This window comes from Neovison vison, chromosome 8, assembly GCF_020171115.1.
Source record: "Neovison vison isolate M4711 chromosome 8, ASM_NN_V1, whole genome shotgun sequence".
Lineage (NCBI taxonomy): Eukaryota > Metazoa > Chordata > Mammalia > Carnivora > Mustelidae > Neogale > Neogale vison.
Genome location: NC_058098.1, coordinates 30,951,280 through 30,977,263, shown reverse-complemented (window position 1 = coordinate 30,977,263; position 25,984 = coordinate 30,951,280). Strand labels below are relative to the sequence as shown.

General features: G+C 45.0%; 1 protein-coding gene across 6 annotated transcripts in view; it reads left to right on the top strand.

The window, feature by feature from the left end:
• The window catches only part of SLC23A2 (solute carrier family 23 member 2), a 130,385-nt gene that overhangs the window by 43,709 nt on the left and 60,692 nt on the right, over positions 1–25,984 (top strand). For 5 of the 6 annotated variants that reach the window (XM_044263410.1, XM_044263405.1, XM_044263404.1 and 2 more), the window contains one exon: positions 14,309–14,573. In XM_044263410.1, coding sequence (XP_044119345.1) covers positions 14,466–14,573 — 108 coding nt within the window. In that variant the 5' untranslated portion in view covers positions 14,309–14,465. Of the gene's footprint in view, positions 1–770; positions 789–14,308; positions 14,574–25,984 lie in introns of those variants that run through there. The other variant, XM_044263409.1, reaches the window with a different exon arrangement.

The following is a 25,984-nucleotide window of genomic DNA, read 5'->3' as shown; positions in this document are numbered from 1 at the left end:
GATTAAACTTCATGGAAAGTTGGAGTCTTTTATAGCTCAATATATCAATTTTTTGATCCTGTAAGGTTTGGGGATTATGAAAATGTTAGATTCATCTTGTCCGTGGCACAGGATTCTAAGCGATTGTAGTCTCTGTACTGAATGTATTTTTTTTTTTTTAAGTTTTATTTATTTAAGTACTCCCTATACCCAACTCGGGGCTCAAACTCACAACCTGGAGATCAAGAATTACTCACTCTTCACTTGAGCCAGCAAGGTGCTGCTGAATGGCTGTTGTTTTATGAATTAGGAAGAACATGTTCCTTTGCAGGACAAAAAAGCCCCCCAGCCCAACTATATAACTAACCTACTCCCAGGCATGAGATGTTTATTGACTGTCAGGGAACAGGCTCCCATTTATTGAAGGTCAGGGAGAGCCTTATTATTTGGATCACCGTGTACTTGGGGTTAACTTTGAGAAGAATTACAGTGTCCCAGCCCCAGGTAATTGCAGTTTAGGCAGACCCACTGTTCAGTCATCACGTAATCCACCAGAGTAGGTGAAATTTCAGAGTGCCCTTTTCTTTATCTTGGGAAAGGGTGTGAGGAGGGGAACTTGTGGTAAAGTGGGGGTTGGGTGAGGAGAGAAAAGATACTGCAGAAGAGATTTGCAAATGGAACAGGTGGTAGGAAGGAAGCAGCAGGTGGCGGAGAGAGCTAAGGGTGTGTGTTGAAGTCCAGCAAAGCCCGGCAGGTGTAGTCGGCAGACAGGAAACAAGGGAATGAGGGAGCTTGGCCTCTGTCGGCAGGTGAGAGGAGGACCTTTAGCTTTGACGCTGAGGGCAGGAAGAGCTGATAAGAACATTCCAGAGAGGAAGGGAATGGTCTGAGTAGTTCAGAGCGAGGGCTGATAATAACGTGGGGCTTGAGGCGATAGAGTGATAAAACGCTCCTGTGGGCACCTGTGCTTTTCCATTGGCGGCAGCCGGACAGAGTAGCTGGAGGGGACCCAGTGCCCTCCTGAGGAGGCGTGAGTCCTCATTGTGCTGGAAACGGAGTCTGGAGCAGTACCGAGAGGGGGGCACAGGGTTAGCAGGGCTCAGCCAGCCCTGGAAGTTACCTGAACACCCAGGTTTGTCTGTGTACTGGGAACTGGGAAAGGGGTGGGGGAGAGAGCAGATGACAAAGGTCATTTGGAGGTGTGCAAGAGGAGGAAGCTTTCTTTCCATTCCTAGATAGTAACTGGGGTACTTTTTCCAGCTGCGTCGGAAATGACTTTTGGAGATAACCCTCCAGGCCTCTTCTGGCCGCTCATCTTTTGGAGCTTGTTCTCCTAGTCTCTAAGGGAACTGAGAGCAGCTTTTATGCTCTCAGAATGATTGTTGTGCCTTCCACTTGCCCTTGGCTGTTGTCTAAGTGAAAATCAACTTCTCTGCCTCAGTTTTTGAAGCTGTGACAGGATGATGGGAACAGCCCTTCCCAGCACTGTTGTAAGGGTTAAGTGAAGTCCTGTTTGTGTCATATGATAGGCAGTCAATTCTGAACATGTTTTTATCTTGTCATTAAAATTGCATACAAAATTTCTTTCTAGTTGCCCCTAAAATGACTCACTAATATATTTAAAATAGCCTTTTTTTTCTTTTTATTTATTTATTTTTTTAATTTGACAGACAGAGATCACAAGCAGGCAGAGAGGCAGGCAGGGAGAGACGAAGGGAAGCAGGCTCCCTGCTGAGCAGAGAGCCTGATGTGGGGCTTGATCCCAGGACCCTGGGAACATGACCTGAGCCGAAGGCAGAGGCTTTAACCCACTGAGCCCCCCAGGCGCCCCCATTTAAAATAGTCTTTAATTAAAAACACTATTGGTACAAAAAATGAGATGTTAAATCATATAGCAGGAATAAATGCAATCAAATCAATCTTGTTTCTGCTTGAGTTTTCTCAGATATACCTCTGTATTTTGATTCTGGCCTATAAGCTCTATCTTTTGCTCCATTATTTCTTCTTCTGCCCTCACTTGTCCAGGGCACATGCTTTCCCTGAATGAATAGGGAGGTTTGGGATTAGGTTTTGTTTCAGGTGTATCACTTACCTCCGGAAAAATGGTCAAATTTTCTTTAGACATTTTGAGTGTCTTTTATGTGGTGGACACTGTGTCCCTGTCCCTATCCCTGCCTGGTGGGGGGAGTTGGACCACGAAGCCATGTGCTAACATGGGACAGCTAACCCAGGAATGCTTCTTGGAGGAGGCTGCTTCCTGAGCTCTGACATGGAAACTGCAGGTCACTGTGGTCCAGGTGGATGCTACCTGGGGCAGGAGAGTCATGGTTAGGATAGTCAAGTCTTAAGGCCTTATCATAATTTTATTTAAATAAAGTTTGGACAACACATTTCTGCTGGATGAGACCAGGCCCAGAAGCTGCTGTAGCATCTGATACCTACAGCATTAGGTCAGAAACATGAAGATCACTGATGGGTATCGATCTTAAAGCCTCCAAACCAGCAGAACGTCAGCTGCTTTGACCTTTTACTGTATGCTCACCTCCCATCTTCCCCTGACCAAGACGTCAGTGAGTCAGCGTCTTCCCCTCTAAGTCCCCTCATGGCTCAGCCTGTGTGGAAACGGACATCAGCAGGACAGCCCCTCTCAGGCTGGATTCAAGAGGTCTCCCAGGATTTAGAGTTTTGTTTGGGTTTAGAGCATACTCTGTCCCAGGGCTTCTTGGGCTCAATCTCCAGAAGAGATGGAAGGGGTCTCCCGCAGGCAGGGAGTTGTCTTTAACATCTTCTGTTTCATTTTTCTGCTCCGTAAAGCACTTGCTTTCAGTCAGGAGTGACCCTCCCTTACCCCTAGTGCCGGGAGGGTTTGCGGTGTCTGTCCCGTGGCCCCACAACCCTGGGGCCCACAGTTGCGGCACCTGGCTCCACTTCTACGGGATACCCGAGTAGTCCAGCACTGTTTTCCCAGAGGCCTTTCCTTCCCGCTTCAGAGTGGGGTTGTTGATGTGGGGCACCTCACAGGCCCTGAGGCGGGTGTGACCGCTATGGCACTACTCCTCCTGAGTTCTCAGAAGCTGTGTTTCTGATGGGGAGCCTGGCAGTGGACTCTGGGCTCCCCTTCAGAAATCCAGGTTTTATCTGCCGCCTTTTAAACTTTTCTTTCTATTGAGGGGACAAGTTGACAGATCAGGATAGTGACAAAAGACTGACCCAGCTCGTTGGGGGGTCGTGGAGATTTTCCTGACTCCGGTCAGTGAGGTCATTTGGTGTCAGGCTCTGACAGGTGTTAGAGAGAGGCCACTTGGAGGCTGGGATCTGGGGTACTCTATACGCTTACAGCAAAGACGTTTTAGGATATTTTGTTATCTGTGTCCTTATCTTATACTACGTGAACAAACATTTTCTATGGGTGTGCTCCTTGAAGCCCAGCAAATAACCTGATGTAACTTGGGGTATCCAGACTATGCCCTTTATGGCACTTGCTGGGGCTTCAGTTACATCAGTGACTTTCAGGCTCGTATTTGTTGTTGTTGTTTGACCCAAGCCACGGTGAAGTATTTTATCTTGAAACTAGAATCCCTTATCTTACGAGGTGTACTCTGAAGTTTTTTGTTCTGTTGAGATCCACTGAGTTGATATCCTAGCCCACTACTAGTGGGTAGTGACTTGCAGTTTGAAAAAAAAAAATAAGAGCAAAAGTTCTTGGAGTGTTTTGGAAAAGGCTTTAGGAGGATTTTTCCCCCTTCCCAGTTATACCCCATGACACCGTTCGTAACTGTTATCACAAGATCAAGTAATAACCACCACTTACAGGTTCATTCGTTGCTGCCTAAAGGGAATAGTAATAGCTAGGATAAATGTCAGGATTTTAAACTTTCTAAAGCAGGACCCTGTGTATTGGGCAACTATTCAAGTCCTTTCATTTAAAGGGAGTTGAGCACATATAAATTGAGGTTGTGTGTTCCAATAATCTTTTTTGGTCTTGGATTAAAAGCATTTAGGTCAAATGTTAGCATTTAACAGAATTTAATGGAGCAGCCACAGTTGAGCTATAATCCTCTAATGATGGGATTTAAGCAGAGAGGGAGCCACGGATTGGCTTTCGAAATGTGCTTTATCATTGAACCTGGCCAGCTCTGAAAGGTCTTGTTTGTACCTTGGTAAGAACCAAACTACAGCTTGGCAAGTGGAGGTTTAGAGTTTCCTTATCCCAAAGTTTTTCTTGTTAGTCACACTCAGTTGTCTGGATAGGTTTCTGCAGGCAGAGAAACTATCCCACCCATGGTTGCCCGTGCAAAGGTGGGGGCGGTCTGAGGTCCTCTAGCATCAGAACGTTTGTGCGTTTGTTAAAAATATTCCCAAGTCCCAGTGTAGGTATATGGAATCAGAATCTGGAGGAGGGGACATTTTTTAAGTTGATGGGATTGTGGAAATTTTTAAATTCTTTTTTTTCTTTGAAAATTGACTTTTATTGAAGTATAGTTTACATACTGTAAACAGATACACACAGATGGAACCATGTCGACAGTGTAGACGATTTCTCTGTTTCTTTCCTCTGCCTTTGGAGTCGCTCTGTCCACTCCCGTGCTAGGTCGCTACTACCTGCTTCCTGTCGCTGGAGGTCAGGGAATCCGGCAGCGTATCTTGTGTCCAGCTTCTTTCTCTTTGTGTGGTATCTGTGCACTTTCTCCCTGTTCTGGACATTAGCAGTTGCTTTTCTTTCTGTTGCTGAGTACTTTTTTTTTTTTGTTTTTAATTTTTTTTAAGATTATTTATTTATTTATTTGACAGAGAGAGATCACAAGTAGACAGAGAGAGAGGGAAGCAGGCTCCCTGCTGAGCAGAGAGCCTGATGCGGGACTCGATCCCAGGACCCCGAGATCATGACCTGAGCCGAAGGCAGCGGCTTAGAGTACTTTTTGTAGGGACCCTCTGGGACTTGTTTATCCATTCACTTGTTGATGGACCTTTTGATGTCTTGAGTTCTGGGTCTGTTATAATGAAAACAGCTTTGAGAACTTGTCTGCAAGTATTTGTGTAGAAGAAGCCTGCATTTTGGAGAATCTTTGCAAGTGAGTCTTAGGCATGTGACCTATTGACTCTTTCTTATACTTCATGTATCATTTTGGAGACTGTAGATTTTTGTGTCAAGGTGGATTTGCCCTGCATGTATGTTTTTGTTGTAGTATTGCCATCAATGTGGGATAAATGTATATTTCATTAATACTTATTGAGTATTCTGTGCTAAGAGCTGGGAATATAAAGATGAATTGTACACACGAGGGAGTCTGCCCTTTGGGAGGATTCTTAGTGGTTACTTCATCTGTTGAGTGCTTGGGACTAGGAGCTGCCAGATGCTGATGGAAAGACACATTTTTTTAGGGTTCGGTTTTGCTTCCAAGAAACACGAAAAGGCTTGGTTGGTAGCAAACTCCAGGAGCAGCTCAGCCTTTAAATTCTCTGTTTGGGTAGTACTGTCCTACTTCCAAGTCAGGTGGCCGTGGTAAGCCACAGCAGGAAGTTGACCCATTCCTGGACAGCAGAGAAATGGTCAGATTAAAAAAAAAAATTAAGTGCAAAAGAAATGATCACTGGCTGAAAAGCTGATCAAAGAAGTGCTAATTCAAAGCTGTTATTCTGTATTTGTTCATGATTATTGGTGGCTGGAGAGCTGGTTCAATCCCTGGGGTATTGGAAGTTTGTTAAACTTCTAATTAAAGTTTAAATATTTTACTTCCCTGTTGGCTCATAGCAGCATTTGCCAAATTACTGTTTTTCTGCTCTGGCAGGCTTAGATTTATTTTGAGGTTGAAAAAGAAATATTTTTTAATGAGACTGTATTATTTTCCTGCTTGCTTTAAGGTGGTGATTTTTAACCATGGCCGTAGGAAAGTTTTGTAAACTAGATGCTCAGGCTCCGTAGACCTACTTGGTCAGGTTCTGTGGGCAGGGGACCCAATAGTAGTATATTTAAAATTCTTAGGTAGTTTCAACATGAAATCAAAGTTGAGGACCATTTCTTTGGGGGCACCTCTTTAATTGCCTGTTCCCCCCCTTTCCCAGCTGAGCATAATTTACAAAACCTTTGCTTTTCTCCATTTCTCTTCTGACAATAGAAGTTATTTTACAACTCGAAACCCAAGAACTTTGTTCCATGTGTCTTGTCACTCCAAGGCTGTGTCCTGACCACTCAATGGAAGGGACCAGACTTCTTTGTGTGACCTTGTTGAGGGGAACTGACCATGTCTCTCAATTTGATTCTCAGCAGAGGGGTGGAACCAAGTGCTGCTGTGGACATCATCAGGCTCTTCAGGGAGAAGGGGGCACACCTTTCACTGTCCAGTAAATAGCTTTAGAAAATACGGAGACTTAAGCCCTTTGCTGTCCATTAATCAGCATTTTGGTTAACACTTTGGTGTGTGCGTGTATGTGTGCACACTTAATATCACACAGTGGATAGGTTAGTTCTTTATCTGTTTTTATCCCTGTATGAATTACCTTTAGTTCTTTTTATTTATTACCTGATTTTTAAAAAATTCGTACCTTCTTTTATTATTGTTGTGTTTCATTATTTATTGTCGCGTATCAGAAAATGCGTAAGAACTTTCAGCCTAAGATCTATCCTCTTAACAAACCTTTAAATGTCTTGTTAACTGTGCAGTGTTCTACAGCAGATCCCTAGAACTTACCTTGCATAATAAACTTTACACATGTTGAGTGGCACCCCCCAAGTCCCTGGCAACCTCGATTGTATTCTCTGCCTCTGTGAGTTTGACTATTTTAGATACCTCCTATAAATGCAATCGTGCCGTATTTGTTCTTCCATGACTGGCTTATTTCACTTAGCGTAGTGTTGTACATACTGTTTTTTTTTTCCTTACATAACATAGGGTGAACATCTTCCCATGTCAGTAGATATTTCTATGTCATCTTTTTAATGTCTACATGGTATTTCTTTGCAGGAACATACCATAATTTTGTCATTCAATTCCCTAGTGTTGGATATTAGATTTTTCCTGATATTTGGATTTATTTTGTTTTGTTTTTATTTATTTGACACAGAGAGAGAGATTACAAGTAGGCAGAAAGGCAGGCAGAGGGAGAGGGGGAAGCAGGCTCCCTGCCCAACAGAGAGCCCGATGTGGGTCTTGATCCCAGGACCCTGAGACCATGACCCGAGCCAAAGGCAGAGGCTTAATCTACTGAGCCGCCCAGGTGCCCCGATTTTTGTTTTTTTTTTTTTTTTTTAAAGATTTTATTTATTTATTTGAGAGAGACAGAGAGAGAGAGCATGAGCGAGGAGAAGGTCAGAGAGCGAAGCAGACTCCCCATAGAGCTGGGAGCCTGATGTGGGACTCGATCCCGGGACTCCAGGATCACGCCCTGAGCCGAAGGCAGTCGTCCAACCAACTGCGCCACCCAGGCGTCCCCCGATTTTTGGTTTTATTAATATTGCTAACATGCATGATTTTGGAGCTAAATCTTTGTGTCCTAATTAACAAATATTAGAAGTAAACATGAGTATACTTCTTCAGATACATGTAGCCCAACTGTTTACTCATTAGCAAATTTATTTTTCATTAGGAGTGTGAGTTTGTGTATTTGTTCACTACCTTACCAATAAGGGCATTAAAAATAACCCACATAGGTTAATAAAAAGGTACCTTATTTCAGTATACTTTGATTTGATTTTTAAACAAGGGTGGAACATTTATTTTGCTGCTTTCATTTGAGGGGGATTGAAGATAAGAAGCTCATATTTTGTCCATTTTTAAAAAAGATTTTTTATTTGCCAGAGAAAGAGAGAGAAGGAAGCAGTAGGGGGAGGAGCAGCAGGAGAGGGAGAGGCAGGCTTCCCACTGAACAGGGAGCCTGATGGGGGACTCCAATCTAAGGACCCTGGTATCACGACCTGAGCCGAGGGCAGATGTTTACCTGACTGAACCACCCAGGTGCCCCTGTTCTGTCCATTTTTATATTAAGGACTTTTATTTCCTGTGTATTTATAAGAGCTCTTCAAATAGTAAAGATATGATCACATGATCTTATGTAGATCATATTTTGCTTTTTAGCTTTGTGATTTTTTTTTTTCTCCATACAGAAACCTAAAAAAATCTCATATTGCCTAATCACGACATGGTATGCTAAGAAAGGAGTCCTCTGCCATAATGTTATGTAACCATTAGTGGTCCTTCCTCCCTCCGGCCCTCCCTCTTTTACACTAACCTTAGGACTTAAACTTTTTCTGGATTTTATTACCTAGTATTGCCCTGGTTGTTTTGGCATGTTGTATTGAAAAATCCATACTTTGCCTTATGATTTAAAGTGCTTCCATATTCTATATTTCTCAGTTTTGGGGGTTCCTCTTGTCTATTTTTCTGCCTTTGTGAACTCTGTTTATTACAACTTTATATTAGGGTTCCTATCTGATAGAACACATTCTTACTCTTTTTTCAGATATTTGTGGCTATTTTTGCTTATCCTTCCACAAGAATTTTAGCAAGCCCCCTTTCTCTCCTTTTGGGATATTAATTGATTTTTATAAAATTTATATGCATTATGAATATCAGAAAATGTACATACTTATAGAAGCATTCTTACTCTGGGATCTGGTCTATTTTTCTGGTTATTTAAATCTGTTTTGTAGCCCTGTTTTATTCATAAAGGTCATACCCATGATGAAAGTAAGTAAGATACATCCTCTTATCTTCACGGGTGGGTAAACTTTTCTGTAGGTGTCTCAGGTTTTGTGGCCCAGATAATCCTGTCACATGTTCTTCCTTGCTGCTGTTTACCACCCTGAAAAAATGTGAAAACCGCTCTCAGCTGGGGACCCTGCACAACCAGGCAAGGCAGAACACAACCAGATGCTTGCTGCTGGCGTTAGGGGAATGCTTTAGGTTCACTAGCTAAGTAGGAAACTACCTTAGTAGCAAACCTAAAAGAGCCTTGGGTCCTTTTTTTTTTTTTTTTTTTTTTTTAAGGTTATGTGGGCTATTTTGAATGCCCTTGTTTGTAAGGTAGTAAACAAATACACTCCTAATCAACCGGCAGGTTCTCTCAGATTTTCTCATCTCTTGGTTGTGGTTCTCATTTGGTCTTTTCCTTTCAAATACTTCCCTCCTCTTCCTCTGTCAGCCAAGCAACACCGCGGTGGTGTCGACACCTTGGCTTATCCCGGACATCAGCGGCATCTGGTATGTCACAGATGGGCTTGATGTTGGCTCTTGATTTCCTTACCCAATTTAGGAAAAGTATTAAGCAAGAATGAATGTTACATTGTATCAGGTAGCTTTATTATTATTTTTTAAACCATTTATTTATCCCACAAAGGCTGGGGAGCCTTCAGTACAGCTGCCAAGTCTGGCCCCGGGAGCTGGGGGTCAGGCGATGGCTGTTGCCCCTCGTCCTGACCACCCTGGTGGTCCAGCTGGGCAGAGCTGGACTCGTGGCTCCTGTGTGCCACAGTGATGTGGCGGCCAGAGGAGGCATGGATGGGAAGCACCCCTATGGAAGGGGATGAGGGAGAGGGAGTTTCTTTTGGAGGTGGGCCTCATGCAGGAGTCCGAGAAGCTGGTGGAGGACCCAGCACCTGAGGACTCGAGAGATGGAGATGACAGCACAGCAGGGCCAGGCTTCCCAGTACGTGCCACGGTGACCCCGCAGCCTTGCTGTCATTCTGAGGTGACAGACGAACTGGGGGCATGCAGACCTTCCCCAGTGTAAGATTCCCTGGGAGATTTTGCCTTTTCTTTTAACAAATACTAAACCAGACCCTAAATTCCACCCACACCTTTTTTCTCTGTCTGGGCCTTGGCATTTCCCCACTCAAGTTGAGCCTGTGTGGACAAAGCACTCTGATCTCAGGTTGGTGTGTGGGTTCTGGCCTTGAGGCTGTCTTTCTAAGGCTCCAGGACTTGGCTGTGGAATGCTGTCACGTGGGGACTTCCGAGGATACATTTCTGTGCTCAGTGTTCCCTGTCTCCTCCCCTTCTTTCCCCGTCTGTGTCTTAACCCAGTAAAGCATATCCCCTCCTTCCAAGTCTTGGCACCCTCTGCCCCGAAGCCTCTGTCAGAGAGAGCATCACTGCCTTGCGCTTTGCTTGGACACATCCCCTCTTGTACGCACTTGGCCCCCTGTCTTCAGGGTGTGCCAAAGTGTTCTGCCCTGTAAGAGACTGCAAAGGCAGGGGCTAGGTCCCAGTAGAGCTCATGAGGGCCAGTTAAACACTCAGTGGAGAAACACAGTGCTTGGGGCGCCAGGGCAACTCAGTTGGTTACACGACTGCCTTCTGCTCGGGTCATGATCCTGGGATTGAGTCACACATCTGGCTCCCCCTGCTCTGTGGGGAGCCTGCTTCTCCCTCTCTTTCTCCCTCTCCCTCTGTCTGCTACTCCCCCTGCTTCTTGTGCGCTCAGCGCTCACTCATGCTCTCTCTCTCTGTGTCAAATAAATAATAAAATCTTAAAAAAACAAAAAACAAGAAATACAGACTGCTTGATGGAAAGTGGTCTTGCCACAGTGGAATTGTCCCCTTTTGTTCCTGGTCATGGGGGCAGTGGGGAAGGTTGGCTGCTGCAGGGATGATCAGGTCGGAAATGAGCATGAAGATGCAATTCCCCAGGAGAGTAAATACATTCTACATTAAAAAGCCCTATCCTGGAACGCCTGGTTGGCTCAGTCATTAAGCGTCTGCCTTCAGCTCAGGTCATGATCCTGGGATTCTGGGATCGAGTCCTGCAAGGGGCCTGCTTCTCCTCCTTCCTCTGCCTGCTGCTCTCCCTGCTTGTGCTCTTTTTCATTCTCTCTCTCAAATAAATAAATAAATAAATAAATAAATAAAATCTTAAAAGACTATCCTTTTCCCTAAGGTTAACATGGGTTTGAGAGCTCCGCTTGGTCTGCTGGTGCCCTGATGGCCATGGCTGCATGTGGAGCCAAGGGTTCATGTGATGCTTCTTATAACTATAGCATGTAGTCTTGTAAAAAAAACCTTTCAGTGGTTCACTGTCCTCTTTGCTTGTCCCATCTTCAGGGAAACCTAAGCTGCTTCTGGCAGTTACAGTACAGGTCTGTCTGGGCGACTTCGGGTATGTTCAGAGTCCTGCTGTAGGTGTTGTTTTTGCTGTTGTTTTAGCTCATGGGAAGCTGATGGGTGGAAGTAGTGAAGTCATGATGTATAGAAGATGGATGGATTCGATTATAAACATAAGAATAATTCTAGAAGATCATCCACGAAATTCATGAACACACAAAAAGCTGGGTTAAGATATTTAGAATCAATAGAACAGAATTAAAGGATTAATAGCCTTACAAAAATAAAAACTTGTGAACACTAGAGGCAGAGGGCAGGAGATAAACCACAAGAGTCTCTGTACTTGCTAGAAAACATGAAAAACTCATGAGTCAGCACCTCCCAAAAATCTGAAAAATTCTCCACTGATACAGCTTTGTAATAGCATTCCCGAACGTGGGTGAGATGGACCGATTTGTTGCTGGTGGCATTGCCAAGGATGAGAATTTTATGTCTCAAGAGCCTCTTCTATGTCCTTAGTCCTCTTCGGGAGCTCTGTTCCAGGGGATTGGGGTTTGCCAAGGTTTTGTTACCCATTCCATCATTTTCCTGCCTCTCTGCAAACTTTGCCTTTGCTAGGAGTTCTTTGTGTTGTGTTGTTTTTGAATTGTCATAAAACACTTAAAGTGAGAACACAAGAAAAGGTTAATTCGGAGTGAAATCTCTGTTAGGGCTGCAGGTAGAGCCTTTAGGGTTTTCTAGGCAGTGGGCTTAACTTCCCCTCTGAGGACAGAAAATCCACACTTTTATGTATTATGTATTTACTACATAGTAAAATGGGTCCCCATATTCCCTATGAGCAGCAGAAAACAGAAATGTCCCACTCATCCCCATTATTGTAAAGGGAAAGCTATTTTTATTTATTTATTTATTTTTAAAAGATTCTTATTTATTTATTTGACAGAGATCACAAGTAGGCAGAGAGGCAGGCAGAGAGAGAGGAGGAAGCAGGCTCCCTGTTGAGCAGAGAGCCCGATGTGGGGCTCGATCCCAGGACCCTGGGATCATGACCTGAGCCGAAGGCAGAGGCTTTAACCCACTGAGCCACCCAGGCGCCCCGGGAAAGCTATTTCAAAAAAGTCACAGAATTGCAGTAAGTCACTCAGACTTACTCTTTTAGGGAATTTTCTCTATCTGGTGACATCCATGTCCCTGCTTCGTTCTGTGCTTAGGATTCAGATGGCACACTGGGGTGTCATTTTGGGGAGGAGGGAGATGTATTTAAACCAGGGTTTCTCAGCCTTGGTACTATTCACATTTGGGGCCAGGTAGTTCTTTATTATGGAATCTGCTCCAAGCATTGTAGGATGTTTCACAGCACTCCTGGCCTCTTCCTGTTAGATTCTAGTAGCTTTCCCCTGGTCTGATGACCGGGAGGGTCTCCAGACATTGCCAGACGTCCCCTGGAGGGAGCACCACTCCTGGTTGAGAGCTCCTGCGTTCAACAGACATGGATACAATAAGGCGATGTGTGTGCAAACATTTAATCAGAAGAGCCCCTCTAACCAGTTTGATGTGTGTGCTTGATTCTCTTCTACTTGAGGCAACATGATGTTCTGGCAACTGTTTCTTTTATTTTTTCTTTTTGTGTTCTTCCCATTGAACTCCCAAATTTTTGTATAATTCCTTCTCTTTTCTTTTTTGTCTGTATTTCAGTTTCTCCCGTAGCTCATCCAGTCATTGTTGAATGGAAGAGTCTCTAACAGAGTTCCTCAAACAGATTTCCTCCTTGTTTTTCTAAACTTGGCGTTGGTGTGTCTTCAGAGTTGCCGGACAGCTTGGCTGGGTTATTCACCCTCAGTGGCACATTCACTGGCGTGGAGTCTGACATCATTTTAATGACTGCTCTGTCCCCTCTCACCCCTACCTGCTCGTGTATGTGTGTTTTTTTAAATAAAACTTGGGGCATACTTAGGCATGTTTTATTGACCATGTGCCAACCCTTGTCGGGATCCTTTGTGTCCTCTCATTTTTTGAAGCTGAAATTCCCCAAATGCTTGTTAATTTTTGGGTGGATCTCTTTTATTGTCCAAGTCATTCTTTTGTTTGAAATTGAGTTTTTAATTTTTTTCTACCCTGAAACTTGGCTGCATAGAATTGTTTCAGTAATTTCTTACACTTGACTTTTGCCGAGATTTTTCTCTTAGCCCAGAGCATTGCACTTTTCCCCATCCACCCACGTTTCTCTGAGCATTCCGAATCCATCTTGCTCTCCTTCCCCTTCCTTCCTTATCTCTTGCCATTTTACCTTCCTTCCTTTTTATTTTGTTTTTCTTGATTTCTTCCTTAGGTTTATGCTGTTTATTTGATTGATAGGAATGTGTGGACTTGGTGTTTTGTATGGCATTCTTCTAGCCCATTTAAAGGTCATCTTGAGGCTTTCCTAGAACGTTGTGCGGTCATTTAATCCTAGATTGGTTTCATCTCCTTTTTTTTTTTTTTTTTTTTAATTTAAATGCTTATGAGTGTTTCCCCCTGCCTTTAGTTAGGCACCTATAGGGGAATTCAGAACTTGGATATCCATGCAGTCATACTGGATTAGCTATAACTGCACTCACTGTCTAGTATGGTCAACCCTAGTCACATATGACTATTTAAATTCAAATTGATTAAAATTAGATACAAGTAAAAATTGAGTTTCTTAGGGTGCCTGGGTGGCTCAGTGGGTTAAAGTCTCTGCCTTTAGCTTGGGTCATGATTCCAGGGTCCTGGGATTGAACTCCACATCGGGCTCTCTGCTCGCGGGGAGCCTGCTTCCCCCCTTCTCTCTGTCTACCTCTCTGCCTGCTTGTTATCTCTGTTGAATGAATAAATAAAATCTTTTAAAAAAGGGGGGGGAGTATTTTGTTTTTGTTTTTGTTTTGTTTTGTTTTTAGTTTCTCTAACAGCCCTGTGGGTAGAGACCATTGGGTTGGACAGGGCATTTTCATCCCTGCAGTGGTTTCTGCTGGAGAGTGCTGGGCTGTGAGAGCTGTACCATCATGTGTGTCAGAGAGATCCCCGTGTAGCCTTCTCACCCTTGGACTTGGGTATTGCTGGCCCAGTTCAATGGTCCTCCTCTCAAGGGGCTGGTTCAGAATCTGCAGGGCTCCCTGAAGATGGTGGGGACTTGAAAAGTGTGATTAAGTGATGTGCTTTTTTTCCTGTTTGGATGTAACATACACTATATTTCTCTCTAGGACACGCAGCGAATGTGTGTCCTGTGCCCTTGACGCGCCTGTGGTGATTTGGCTGCTTCCTCTCTCTCTCTCTAGGTGCTGAGAGATGGCGGCGCTTGTGGAGCTCCTCTCTGCCTGAGCATCGGGCCCTCCAGGCACCGGAAGAGCCAGCTCAGACCCTGGGCACCTTGCCTGCACAAGCCTTCTCTTCCAGCCCCTGCAGTCCAGAGGCTGAACTGCTCATTTTTTCTTGATGATGGGTATCGGTAAGAACACTACGTCCAAATCCATGGAGGCTGGAAGTTCAACTGAAGGCAAATATGAAGATGAAGCGAAGCATCCTGCTTTCTTCACTCTTCCGGTAACTCTTCCCTTCTCTCTCTCCCCTTGACTCACTCTCCAGTTGTTTCCATATTGAATCAACATAGGATTAGCTGTAATACTCCCGTTTTCAGTGGAGGTTAAGGCGTTCAAAAACTGAAGGCTTTGCACGTGAGACGGTCTTTGGGAACCCTCTTGGCTGACTGTGGCTTTGGCCGTGCTATGTGTTGGAGTCACCTGATTGGATTAACTCTGGGAAGGAAGCATGTGTGGCTGTGAACGTCATAAAACCACCCCGCCCAGTGCTTACTGTGTGCTGGAGGGTGCTGAAAGCTGCATTCTGGCTCCCAAAATGTGTTCCAATGAAATAACCTAAGACCCAGCTTCACACTCACATTTGCAGGGTAGAGAATGACTGAATGACCAACCATTTGGAAGCCAGAAGTCTTGCTTTGTATCATGGCGGCAGTATCCCAGATGCAGTTTTAGCTGAAGAGGTGTTACCAGTTAGAGAAGGCTGCTTACACACATTCATTAATTCAGTGCTAATACTTTTCCAGATGTAGGATTATGATTTGATGTGTATAAAGTTTTACCTGAAGTATTGGTTCAAAAAAGGAAAAAGCTCTTTAGTGAGAACTTGCTTCCAAGTGTTTTTCTCTTAGTACTAGACATGAGGTTAAGGGCAAGAACATCATTCTAGGATTCCTGAAAGCATGGTCCTGGAATTGGCCTTACTGTGGCATTACCCAGTAAGAAGGATGTGAACACGTATCCTTAAGTACATTGATTGATTTGACTGGCATTCATATTTTGATTTTTACCCTATTAATTCCCAGAGAGATGTCTCTGATTTTACAACCAACGTCACTGTTTTCTTCCTACAAAGTGAAATTTTTAAACTTTAAAAATTTAAAATTTAAACTGTTTAAAATTTAAACTGTTTAAAATTTAAAAATTTAAACTGTTAAGAAAAACTGATTCTCTGTTGTGTTGAAGGCTTAGGGTTGACTGGTTTTCTAGAGGAAGAGGCAAGGTGGTTTTCCAAGTTTAAATTAGATCGTCTTTGAAAAATGAAAAGGAAGATTTGTGCCTGGGTGTTGATTTGTCTCTCCTGCTGCCCGAGAGCTCAGCACACGTTTCACCCTCACCCTCTATTTGAGAGACATGAACTTGAGCTTGCCTTTCCCTCCCACCTGCCCTGTCACTATGGCAGAGAGTTTTAGGTTGACTTGTTTTCATTTTATTTTTATTTTTTTTTTAAGATTTTTATTTATTTATTTGACAGACAGAGATCACAAGTAGGCAGAGAGGCAGGCAGGGGGGGGGGAGGAAGCAGTCTCCCCACGGAGCAGAAAGCCCGATGTGGGGCTCGATCCCAGGACTCTGGGATCATGACCTGAGCTGAAGGCAGAGGCTTTTACCCACTGAGCCACCCAGGCGCCCCTTGTTTTCATTTTCAAATTGTGATACTCTACAGATAGTTAAATCCACAGCATATCTATCTTTTTTCGTATTTATTCCCTGTTGTTGGTTTTCCTCTTCCTCCCTCTTTGATCACTTTTCATTAAACAAACCAAACAAAAACACTGAGGGTCTGTGAATGGTCGCTACCTTTGTCTTTGTATATCTGAAAATAACTGTATTTTGCTCTCAACTATTGGGTGAACATCTGTTAATTACACACTACAGTTTTCCAGTCTGTGTTTCTCTTTAATTGCTTTCTCGTGGTTTGGCTGTCTTTTGCTAGTGTTAACTTCTGATTGGTTTCCCTAGTGTTATTTTACAGTTTACTAATTCCTTGTGGACAGTCGTGTGTTTATGTTAAATTTTTGTTTCAGGTTTTGTAGTTTTTATTTCTGAGATTTCTGTTTCCATTCCTGCCTATTTTGGGTTGTTAATTTCTTGTGTGTATATGTTTGTGTTGTTTAAAAATGATTCTTCATTTAAATCACCGAGGACCCTAATGTACTTATTTTAAAATAATTCTCCAGTTGTTCTGTTTTCTGTTTGGTGTAAAATCCCCTTCTGAGTGTTTCTTCTGAGATTTTCTTCCCTCTCCTGCCACCCGGACAGGTCTCCCTGCTTCTGTTGCTGTGGTTTTGCATTATGTTGGATAAGAATTTCCTCAGATGTGGCAAGGGCTGATTTTTTTTTTTGGAAACTCACATGGAATGGGAATCAGTTTCTTTATATTTCAATTTTTTTAGAGAGCACATGCATGCGTGAGCAAGGGCTGGGGGGGAGAATCTTAAGCAGGCCCCATGCCCAGCGCCGAGCCTGACGCAGGACTCGATCTCATGACTCTGAGATCATAACCTGGGCCAAAATCGAGAGTTTGATGCTTAACCCACAGAGCCACCCAGGCACCCTAGGAATTCCAATTTCTTTACACAAAGTAAAACAAAGGTGCATGACAATACTTTAAAGAGAAAAAGAGTAAATCCTTATTTAGTAAAGGAATAATGAATAGGTCACAGTAAGAGCAGGAGCCTTGCAACTTCTTACAGAAGTTAGATCATGTGATCAGAGTTGATATTAAGTAAGAGAAACATAATAAAAGCTCTCCTTATCCCACGGGAATCTTGTTAGGCAAATTTGTGTGCTTTTAAAGGCAAGTAGGAAATGTGTAATACAAGTGAATGCCACATGGCGAGAAATTAGAACCAGAAAAACAGTGAATAGTCTTGAAGAACTGTCCTGCCCTAAGGACACAGGCCAGGAAGGACTGCAGGAAAAGGTCTGCAGTTGGGTGTGGAGAGCTCTGTGTCATCTGAACTCGGAGGGCTGTGCAGGGGAAACCAAGTTAATAGCCTGAACTTCGTGTTGGCAGAGTCCCACTTGTAGTACAGCAGGTTTCAGCACGTCGGCGTTTTAGTGCCAAGTTCACAGCTGGCTGAAGTGTTGAAGGTTCCCTAAGGCAAGTCTGCAATCAAACCCTAAGTGTCAGAGTTTGAGTTCAGTGTGGGGTGCTGCGTGAGCACCCTGGAAGGACCCCTGCCCAGCCATGTTTATGGGGGTGGGCTTGGCCTGTCAAGAGATTCTCAGGGGAGATGGCCTCAAAGTCCTGAAAAACATCTCAGTGAAGCAGCTCAAGAGGAGGGAAATAGGGAGCAGCCTGGCCGTGTCTTGTTCTGGGCATGAGCTTGATGTAGTCAGAATACAGAGAACGAAGGTGGGCAGCCGGGGATGAATGCTTGCAGCCGAGTTGCTTGATCTTCGGGGTAGAGATTCCTGCCATGGGTGCTGTGAGAGGAAGGGCCTGGAGACCGGAATCCTGGTCACAGGGGCTCTGGCAGCCCAGGTGAGAATGGCTTGTGGTCTGGGAAGGCAGGCGGGAAAGGGACTCTGCCTGCAGCCCATGCTCGCTGGGGGCCTGTGTGGTTCCTGCGCTCTTGGCCTTGACTTCAACGGTGGGAGGAGGTGGAAGATGGACAAAGAAGCAGAAGCATCAAATGGCAGCCAGTGACAAATTCTGGGAATAGAATAAATCACGGAAGAGGGATCACAAGGAGCAGAATGTGAAGTCAGTTAAAGATCATTTAGGACCCACAGACCACTAATTGATTTATCCCTTAAAAATAGGGAGAGAGCTTCCCACAGGTTTAAGGCTCTGGGAAACAGGAGGGATTTAGACGAAAATCCCTGACCTCACAGAGCTTCCACGCTGGTCACGAGACAGGCAGCACATGCTAGAGTTGGTCAGATGTGTAGATGTAGGTAAATACGAATGGAACAATAAACTCGGGAAGTGGAGTAGCAGCTGCTAGGGGTGAAGTGTTGCACGTTCAGCTGGCCGGGAAAGGCTGCCCTGAGGAGATGGCCTCTGAGGGAAGGCCGCTGTGGCCGTAATGTCTGAGGGACTGTGAGGAGGTGGTGTGGCTGGACAGAGGGCAGGATGGGGTCAATAGAGAAGATGTAGGCCGTGTGGCCCTGGGAGGGATTTTGGCTTTTCCTGACCCTGAGGAAAAGCTGTTGGAGGGCTTTGAGCAGAGCGACCTGCTCTGCCTAGTTTTAAGTTTCTCTGTGGCTGCCGAGCAGGGAGCAGACCAGTCAGGAGTTGAGTGCCACAGGGCGGCTGAGCTGACAGTGGCTCCAGCCAGGGTTCTGGCTTGTGGGCATTGTGAGAGGTGGTCGGGCCGCAGATCAGAGCTGACCAGGGTACCCAAAGACTGGAGGGGGATGGAAGTACGAGAGGGCAGGCCAGGACAGCTTCCGGTATCTCACTTGAGCCTCAGGAAGAAGTGGCCAGGTTCTGAGGTGTGGGGAGGCAGACGGGTGAGCAGGCCGGGGTGAGGAGCTGGGGGCAGTAAAGGAGTGTGGAGCTGGCCGCTGGGACACTGGGTAGAAAGCAGGGTTGGAGATTGTGGTGCTTAGGGGAAGTAGTGTGGGTCGGAGCTACTTACTGGGTGTGAGCAGAGGGAGAGGGTATTTAAAGCTGGGGAATGGAATGTTAGCATGTGGGGGATAATGTCCTTAGGGGTGAAAAGGAAGGTCCAAGGGCCTAGAAGGGTGTGGAGGTGGAGGAGGGTCAGCAAAGGGGTAGGTAAGGAGTAGTTGCTGCGGTGGGAGGGAAACCAAGAAAGCTGTGGGGACAGTCAGTGACAAAGGCATTGTGAGCCTTGTAGACAACGAGTAAGGGTGGGCTGCTGGATTTACTAGGGCGTGGCCTATGCCGGATGGAGTGGATTGATGGTTTGTGGGAGAGTTGCTGCAAGGATGCACCCCAGACCCCAGTGGGGTAATGAGGCCATGAGAAGGTATTTGGGTCAGGGTTCGGCAGACCTGCCAGGGTGGAGAAACTGGGGATTGGGGTCCTTGGGGGTATCTAGGAGGAAAGCCAGGTGGGTGAGGCCCAAGTGGCTCTGAGAGGAGCAAAGAGGTCGATGTGACCTGGGACCAGATTTAGTGTTGGGTTGGGTGTGGGCTATGAGGTCAGGGTTGGAGGCACTGGGGTTGGGCACCCGGGGGTGTGTTGGGGGAATGAAGTATGAAATAAGCACATGGTTCACCAGGGCTTTTGTTTGTTTCTTTTAAAGTTGGTGTGGGGAGATGAGGTATTGATCAAACATGGAGTTGAGTTAAAGAGTGCTCCTTTGTGATGCTTTGTGTCCATTTCCGATCAGGGAAATTCTGATCCCTTGGCACCTGGGAAATCTGTTGCCTCCTCTTGTCTTCTGTCAGCCAGGGTGCAGGTCCTGCTGTGTTACTGCAGGGGTGACCAGCTGAAATCCACACTGAACACTGTTGCGTTGGCATCTTGTAGCACAGAAAACTGCTTCTGAGTCACCAGGTAGGAAGTGGCTTGTAAGAAGGTCACACGCAGGCTCTCTGACGTTTGGGTTTGCTGGGGCGGTCCTGGTTCGGGTCTCTTGTTCCTGCACACACGTCCATCCGGTTTCCCTGTCCTCCTGGAGGGGCCTGGTTTGGATAATACATTCCAAGCATAAGTCTGGAAATATTTTATTTTATTTTTTATTTATTTATTTTTTTAAAGATTTTATTTATTCATTTGACAGAGAGAGATCACAAGTAAGCAGAGAGGCAGGCAGAGAGAGAGGAAGGGAAGCAGGCTCCCTGCTGAGCAGAGAGCCCGATGCGGGACTTGATCCCAGGACCCTGAGATCATGACCTGAGCCGAAGGCAGCGGCTTAACCCACTGAGCCACCCAGGCGCCCCAACCTGGAAATATTTTAGCTCTTTGAGAGAAACTTTTAGAAAATTCTTCCATATGATTAGACTTAAACATGAAAACCCCAGCTCTGGTTGTAAAAGTCATACCTGTTGACATTAGGAAATGTGGAAAATACAGTAAAGCATTTAAATGAGAAAAACTTTTTGAATTGGAAGGCTATGAAATGGATAAGAAAATATAGGTGGGTCTCCTCCCTCCCACTTTCTGTAGTTACTACAAATGCATTTTTCTCTTCCTATATACGTGTGCCAGCTTTGACCACTTCTGTAATCCAGCAAACCAGAGAAATGGAGGGCCTTCCTTGTTGGCCGTTGATTTGTGGGATTTTATCAGCATCAGTAAAGACATTGTCCTTGTTTTTCAAGCTATTGGTGAAGGGAAGGAAGTTTAAACCTTGAGTGGAGAAGGTGATAGATTGTGAGATGAGAGAGGAGGTCACGATATAGCAGGCCGAAAGAGATCCCCGATGCAGCTGGGTGTGTGGGTCGGGGAGCAGCCGCTCAGCCGTGCTTAGAAGCCGCTGCCAGGAGACAGCTGCCCGTTCTTTCCTGTCCCATCCTCTCTCCTTCCTTCCCTCCCCTTGCTTTTTCTTCAAGAGAAGGGAGCTGGGCAGACATGGGTGAGTGAAGAAATCATGTTATGTAACTGTGACTCCTCTAAGCCCCTGACCCCGTGATGGCAGATTTGAACAGGCTCGTCCTTAGCAGTGAAAAGAAGGCACAAGATTTGTGCAAATAGTTCTCTTTAAAAAATAGCACGGAAGCCTGGAAAACACCCTTGTTCTTGTGACTTTAATGCCAGGGGCTGTGGGGTCTCTTTAGTGCATTCCTAAGTAGGCTTCGAGTTGTTAGATCTTAACACCGAGGTCTCAGTTAGATGGTAATAATAGGGAAATGTTCTCTTCCTGAAGAATAATTAGATCTTGGGATCAACAGTGTGTGATTCTGAGAATGGTTAGAGGATGAGGAGAATTAAGTTTGCTGCAGTTTCCCAGAGGGTTGGTTTCACTCCTCTCTTTGTGCAGGATAAGAGCTTGAATCTACTGCGTTGTGGCTGTGATAAGGGAGGGGATGCGCTCAACAGGTCAAAACTGAATAGCCAAGATAATCAGTCTTTTCTGTTCAAAGTCTATCAGTTGGAAAATATTTTTTAGGAAAGGGGATATCCTGACACAGGCTTTGAAGTAAAAACACTGGAAAGATGGGATACAAATGATTTTGATGCATGGTGTGAGATCCTTTCTGTTTTTTCTTTTTAGAATTTGTGTTCTTAAAAATTAATTTTAAAGGGGCACGTGGGTGGCTCAGTTGGTTAAGTGTCTGCCTTTGGCTCAGCTCATGATCCCAGGGCCCTGGGATCGAGCCTCTACTGGGGCTCTCCCCACTCAACAGGAAGTCTGCTTATCCCTCTCCCCTGCTCGTGCTATCTCTGTCTAAAGTAAATCTTTAAATAATTTTTAAGATTTTTATTTTTAAGTAATATCTATACCCAAGTGGGGCTCGAACTCACAACCCTGAGAATAAGAGTTGTATATTCTGTTGACTGAGCCTGCCAAGTGCCCTATTAAAAACTAATTTTTATGCTCTGGTTTTGAAATTTCAGATAGTATTTAGTATTTCAGCCCTTTAAAAAAATTTTTTTATTTGAGAGTGCATGCATGTGCATGTGAGAGAGAAAGAGAGAGAAAGAGAGAATGGAGGGAGGGGCAGAGGGGGAGAGAGAAGCGGACTCTCCATGGATGCAGCGCTCCACGTGGGGCTCGATCCCAGGACCCTGAGGTCACTACCTTAGTGGAAGTCAGATGCTTAACCAACTGAGCCATCCAGGCACCCCTAGTGTTTCAGCTTTTAATTCAAATAGAGTTTGGTAGTTTTTTCTTTTTTCCTTTCCTTCCTTTCTTTACCTCATTTTTGAGAGAGAGAGAGAGAATGTGCTCATGAGTTGGGGGTGGTGCAGAAGGAGAGGGAGAGAGATTCTTAAGCGGGTGAGCTCCGCGCCCAACACTGGGCCCAGTCTCAGGACCCCACAAACACAGCTGAAATCAGGAGCTGGACGTTCAACCAACTGAGCCACTCAGGCGCCCCAGAGCTTTGGTAGTTTTAAATGAGAGATGTTTATAATAAAAAAAATTACCACCTAGTTGTTGGGACACAGACAATGTGGTATAAATGATGATAAAATAACAGAGTTGGTGCAGTCACTTCCTAGAGGAGGTTTACAAAGTCAACGAGCATTTTAGCTGATTGTCTTTTACTTTTGCATGTGGCCAAATCCACAGAATCTGGACCTTAAAGCACCTCCTGTCCATTCTGCTCTTATTTAAGGGTTGCTTTGTGCTCCAGGTTTTACGAGATGTGGTGAGTGTGCAACAGAAGCAGTTGCCCAGGCTTCCCCTTCCCCACGGGATCAAGCCCTCCCACCATCGGTGTCATCCCTGGGGCCACTGCGTTCTTTGGATCCTCATGTCAGCTGGGGTCTTTGGTCTCCCTGCCCCCTGGCCATGTTCCTTTCCAAGCCCTGTCTGTCATTCCTGTGCCTGTGTCTTTTGCATTCAGATTTCTTTTTCTTGGAGGTGTTTATACCTCCTGAACCCCTTACCTCTAAATTCTCATTCACTCCTGCCCTGTGTTTACCTAAGCTAGGTAGGCAGGATCCCTGACTTGAACAGTTAGAGGTAAGGTATTTCAGATGGATTTCTTTACCGTAGTCTAAGTCCGTAATTCTGATGGAGAAAAGGCTCCTTTCCTGTTAGGATTTGGTGCAGTACTTGAGGAGGATGACGGGCTTGGGCAGTTGCATGGCACCAATTACCCGGTGTTTGTTTCCCCCACTCCCTTTAATTGTACCTGTTCTAAAGCATCCACGTTTCCCCCCAGGCTTCATGGTAAAGACGTGGTGTTGGAATAAAATGGGAGTAGCGAGAAAACCGTGGTTTTCTTTTCCTTGTTGTTTCTTATAGTGCATTTAGGTTTCTTTTCTGTCATTGTTTCATTATTTGTATAACTTCTTTACTTACAAGAGAAATATGTTCACTCTGGAAAATTTAGAAACTATGGAGCGACATAATGAGAGGAAAACAAATCATTTAGAGTCCCATCAGCCAGAAAAACAGTATGCTGTTTTTGTGTATTTCTTTCTAGAGATTTGAAGTAAATATTTGAGAGTTCTTTTATAAAAGTCTGATGCACACACACACTGCTTTATAAAGCCCTTTAGCTTCATGTTTTAACCTGGCATATTGATGCCATTGAAAACTCCATTTGCGGGACACCTGGGTGGCTCAGTGGGTTAAAGCCTCTGCCTTCGGCTCAGGTCATGATCCCAGGGTCCTGGGATCGAGCCCCGCATCGGGCTCTCTGCTCAGCAGGGAGCCTGCTCCCCCCCACCCCGCCTGCCTCTCTGCCTACTTGTGATCTCTGTCTGTCAAATAAATAAATAAAATCTTTTAAAAAAATTAAAAAAAAAAAAAGAAAAAACGTTGTTTGTAGTGTGACATATGGCAAATTGTGAATCTGACTTTTGCACTTTCACTGGGGTCTTGGGTTGTTTCTCAAGTGTTTGCGAGAGTAGATGTTAGCCTAATGTATGTTAAACTTATTGCAAAGCATACTAGTTTTGAATTTTCATGAGGAGGATACTTTTTTTCCTGTGTTCCTTGGCTTTTCATGTTCTTTGTGAATGTCTGTCTTCCCCACCCGAACCCATTTGTCTGTGCTGAGCTATACCAAAGATCAGAAATGCCACAGACCTATTAGAAGTTACCGTCGTAGCAGTTTGAGGGGATGGAGGGGGAACTGGTGGCACTTCAGCCAGAGCTGTGCCTGTCACTACTGGTAGTCACAGCCTCCTTGTCTGCGTCTGGGATGTTTGAGAAGTAAATGAGATCATGCATATCTGCCTCAGATAACGTACAGGGTAGGCAGTGAATAAATGCTCCACTTACCTTCTGCATCTCCACTCTGTTCCCTAAACCAGAGATCAACAGAGAGGCAGGCAGGGGACCTTAAAGGAGACGAGTGCCAGTACTGGTGTGAATCTGTGCCCCACAAACATCAGCTGTCCCCATCACCATTGTCACGGGCTGTGTGGTAGGAGGAGCACTGGAGTTTTCTTCGTGGGCCACTGACAGGCACATCAGCCCACAAAGTGCTTCGGCATGGGGGCTAGAGCCAGGGAGAGGTGATGCCCCTCTGACTCCTCTCAAAGAACAGTTGTGCTGAGGGCCGGGGGGCGGGGGAGGGGAGTGGACCTGGAACTCCTAGGGTACTCTGGCCACTGCATCCCTAGGCGCCTTCTGGAGAGGGCTGAGGAAATGAAGAGGCGGCCCTAAGAAGCTGAGAGTGCAAGCGAAGGAGGCTGCAGTAGTGGTTGTTGAAGAGTGTCGTGGGGCCGCCATATTTGGGGAAACAGGGGAAACAGGGTAAGGGACTTTGTTGCCTCAGACAACTTCAGGGTTGCAAGACAACTTCAGGGTTGCAAGTGTTCTATCAACTGTATCTTTTGGAGTATCTTAATCTAAGACCCACAAGCTCTGGAGGCTTAGTGTGTGTGGTAGAATACTCCCTTTGATTTCTTTTTCATGGTAGTTAATTTTGAAGTTTCAGAGAATATTGAAAGTAGTTGGGAGGTTTTTTATGTTCTTTTATAATCTTTTAAAAGGGGTTTGGATAAAAGGCTGAGAAACACTAATCTTGATTGATACCTCTGTTCTTTTTATTTATTTACTTTTTTATTTTAGAGAGCGCAAGTGCTGCGAGCCTGGGTGTGGGGGGTAGGGGCAAAAGGAGCGAAAGAGAGAATCCCAAGTAGGTTCCATGCCCAGCCTGGAGCCCGACTTGGAGCTTGATCCCATGACTCTGAGATCATGACCCGAGCCAAAATCAAGAGTCAGAAGCCTCACCGATTGAGCCACACAGGCTCCCGGATACTGCTGTTCTTTAAAGATATTTTAATTGTAGATACGGATACTAGAGGAAATAATCTCGTGTGTGTGTGTGTGTGTGTGTGTGTGTGTGTGTGTGTGTGTGTGTGTAGGAGGGAAAGAATAGTGCTACCTTCTTATTAAAAGAGTAGAAAACAGTTAATTTAGGGTACTTCATTTTTACTTTCAAAGTGAGTACGTAGAAAACAGCTCACTTAGTTATTGGACATGTGAGAGTGGTGGGTGACTTACACCACACCCCAGGCAGGTGACGGACTGAGCTCTGAACCTCTGGTCAGAGGCACAAGGTTTCCCAGGTCCCTGTCCCCTTCCACTTGCAGGTGTCCTCAGCTGCCATTCACTGCCACTTTGTGTGAGTAACACAGGCTCGTTTGCTGTCGGTGTAAACGGACATTGCTGGACACTGACCCTCAGCATTGCACTCCTCTATTGCACCTGTCTCTCCTGCTTCCCATACGTTTGGCCGTCTTGGGATTACTGTTTAGAAACAAGTACATTAGCATTAATGTCTTTGTTTACTAGAAATAAAATACTTGAGTAAGAAAGACATGTTTACAGAGTGATAGACACACTGTCCCACACAGAGACCACCTCAGCCTTGCATACTGGGGACAAACGCAGGCAGAGAAAACCTGCTTGATTCACAGCTGATGGAGTGATTCTATAATACTGGTGTAGCGGAAAAATTTAAAGCCATCAGGTCTGGTTTCAAATAGTTTTGGTGGGGAGAAAGGACATCCTGTTCCCCAAAATAATCCCCCCCTCTTTTTAAAAATAAAAACTAGATCAGTTTCCTAGGATGAAAGATGCCAAG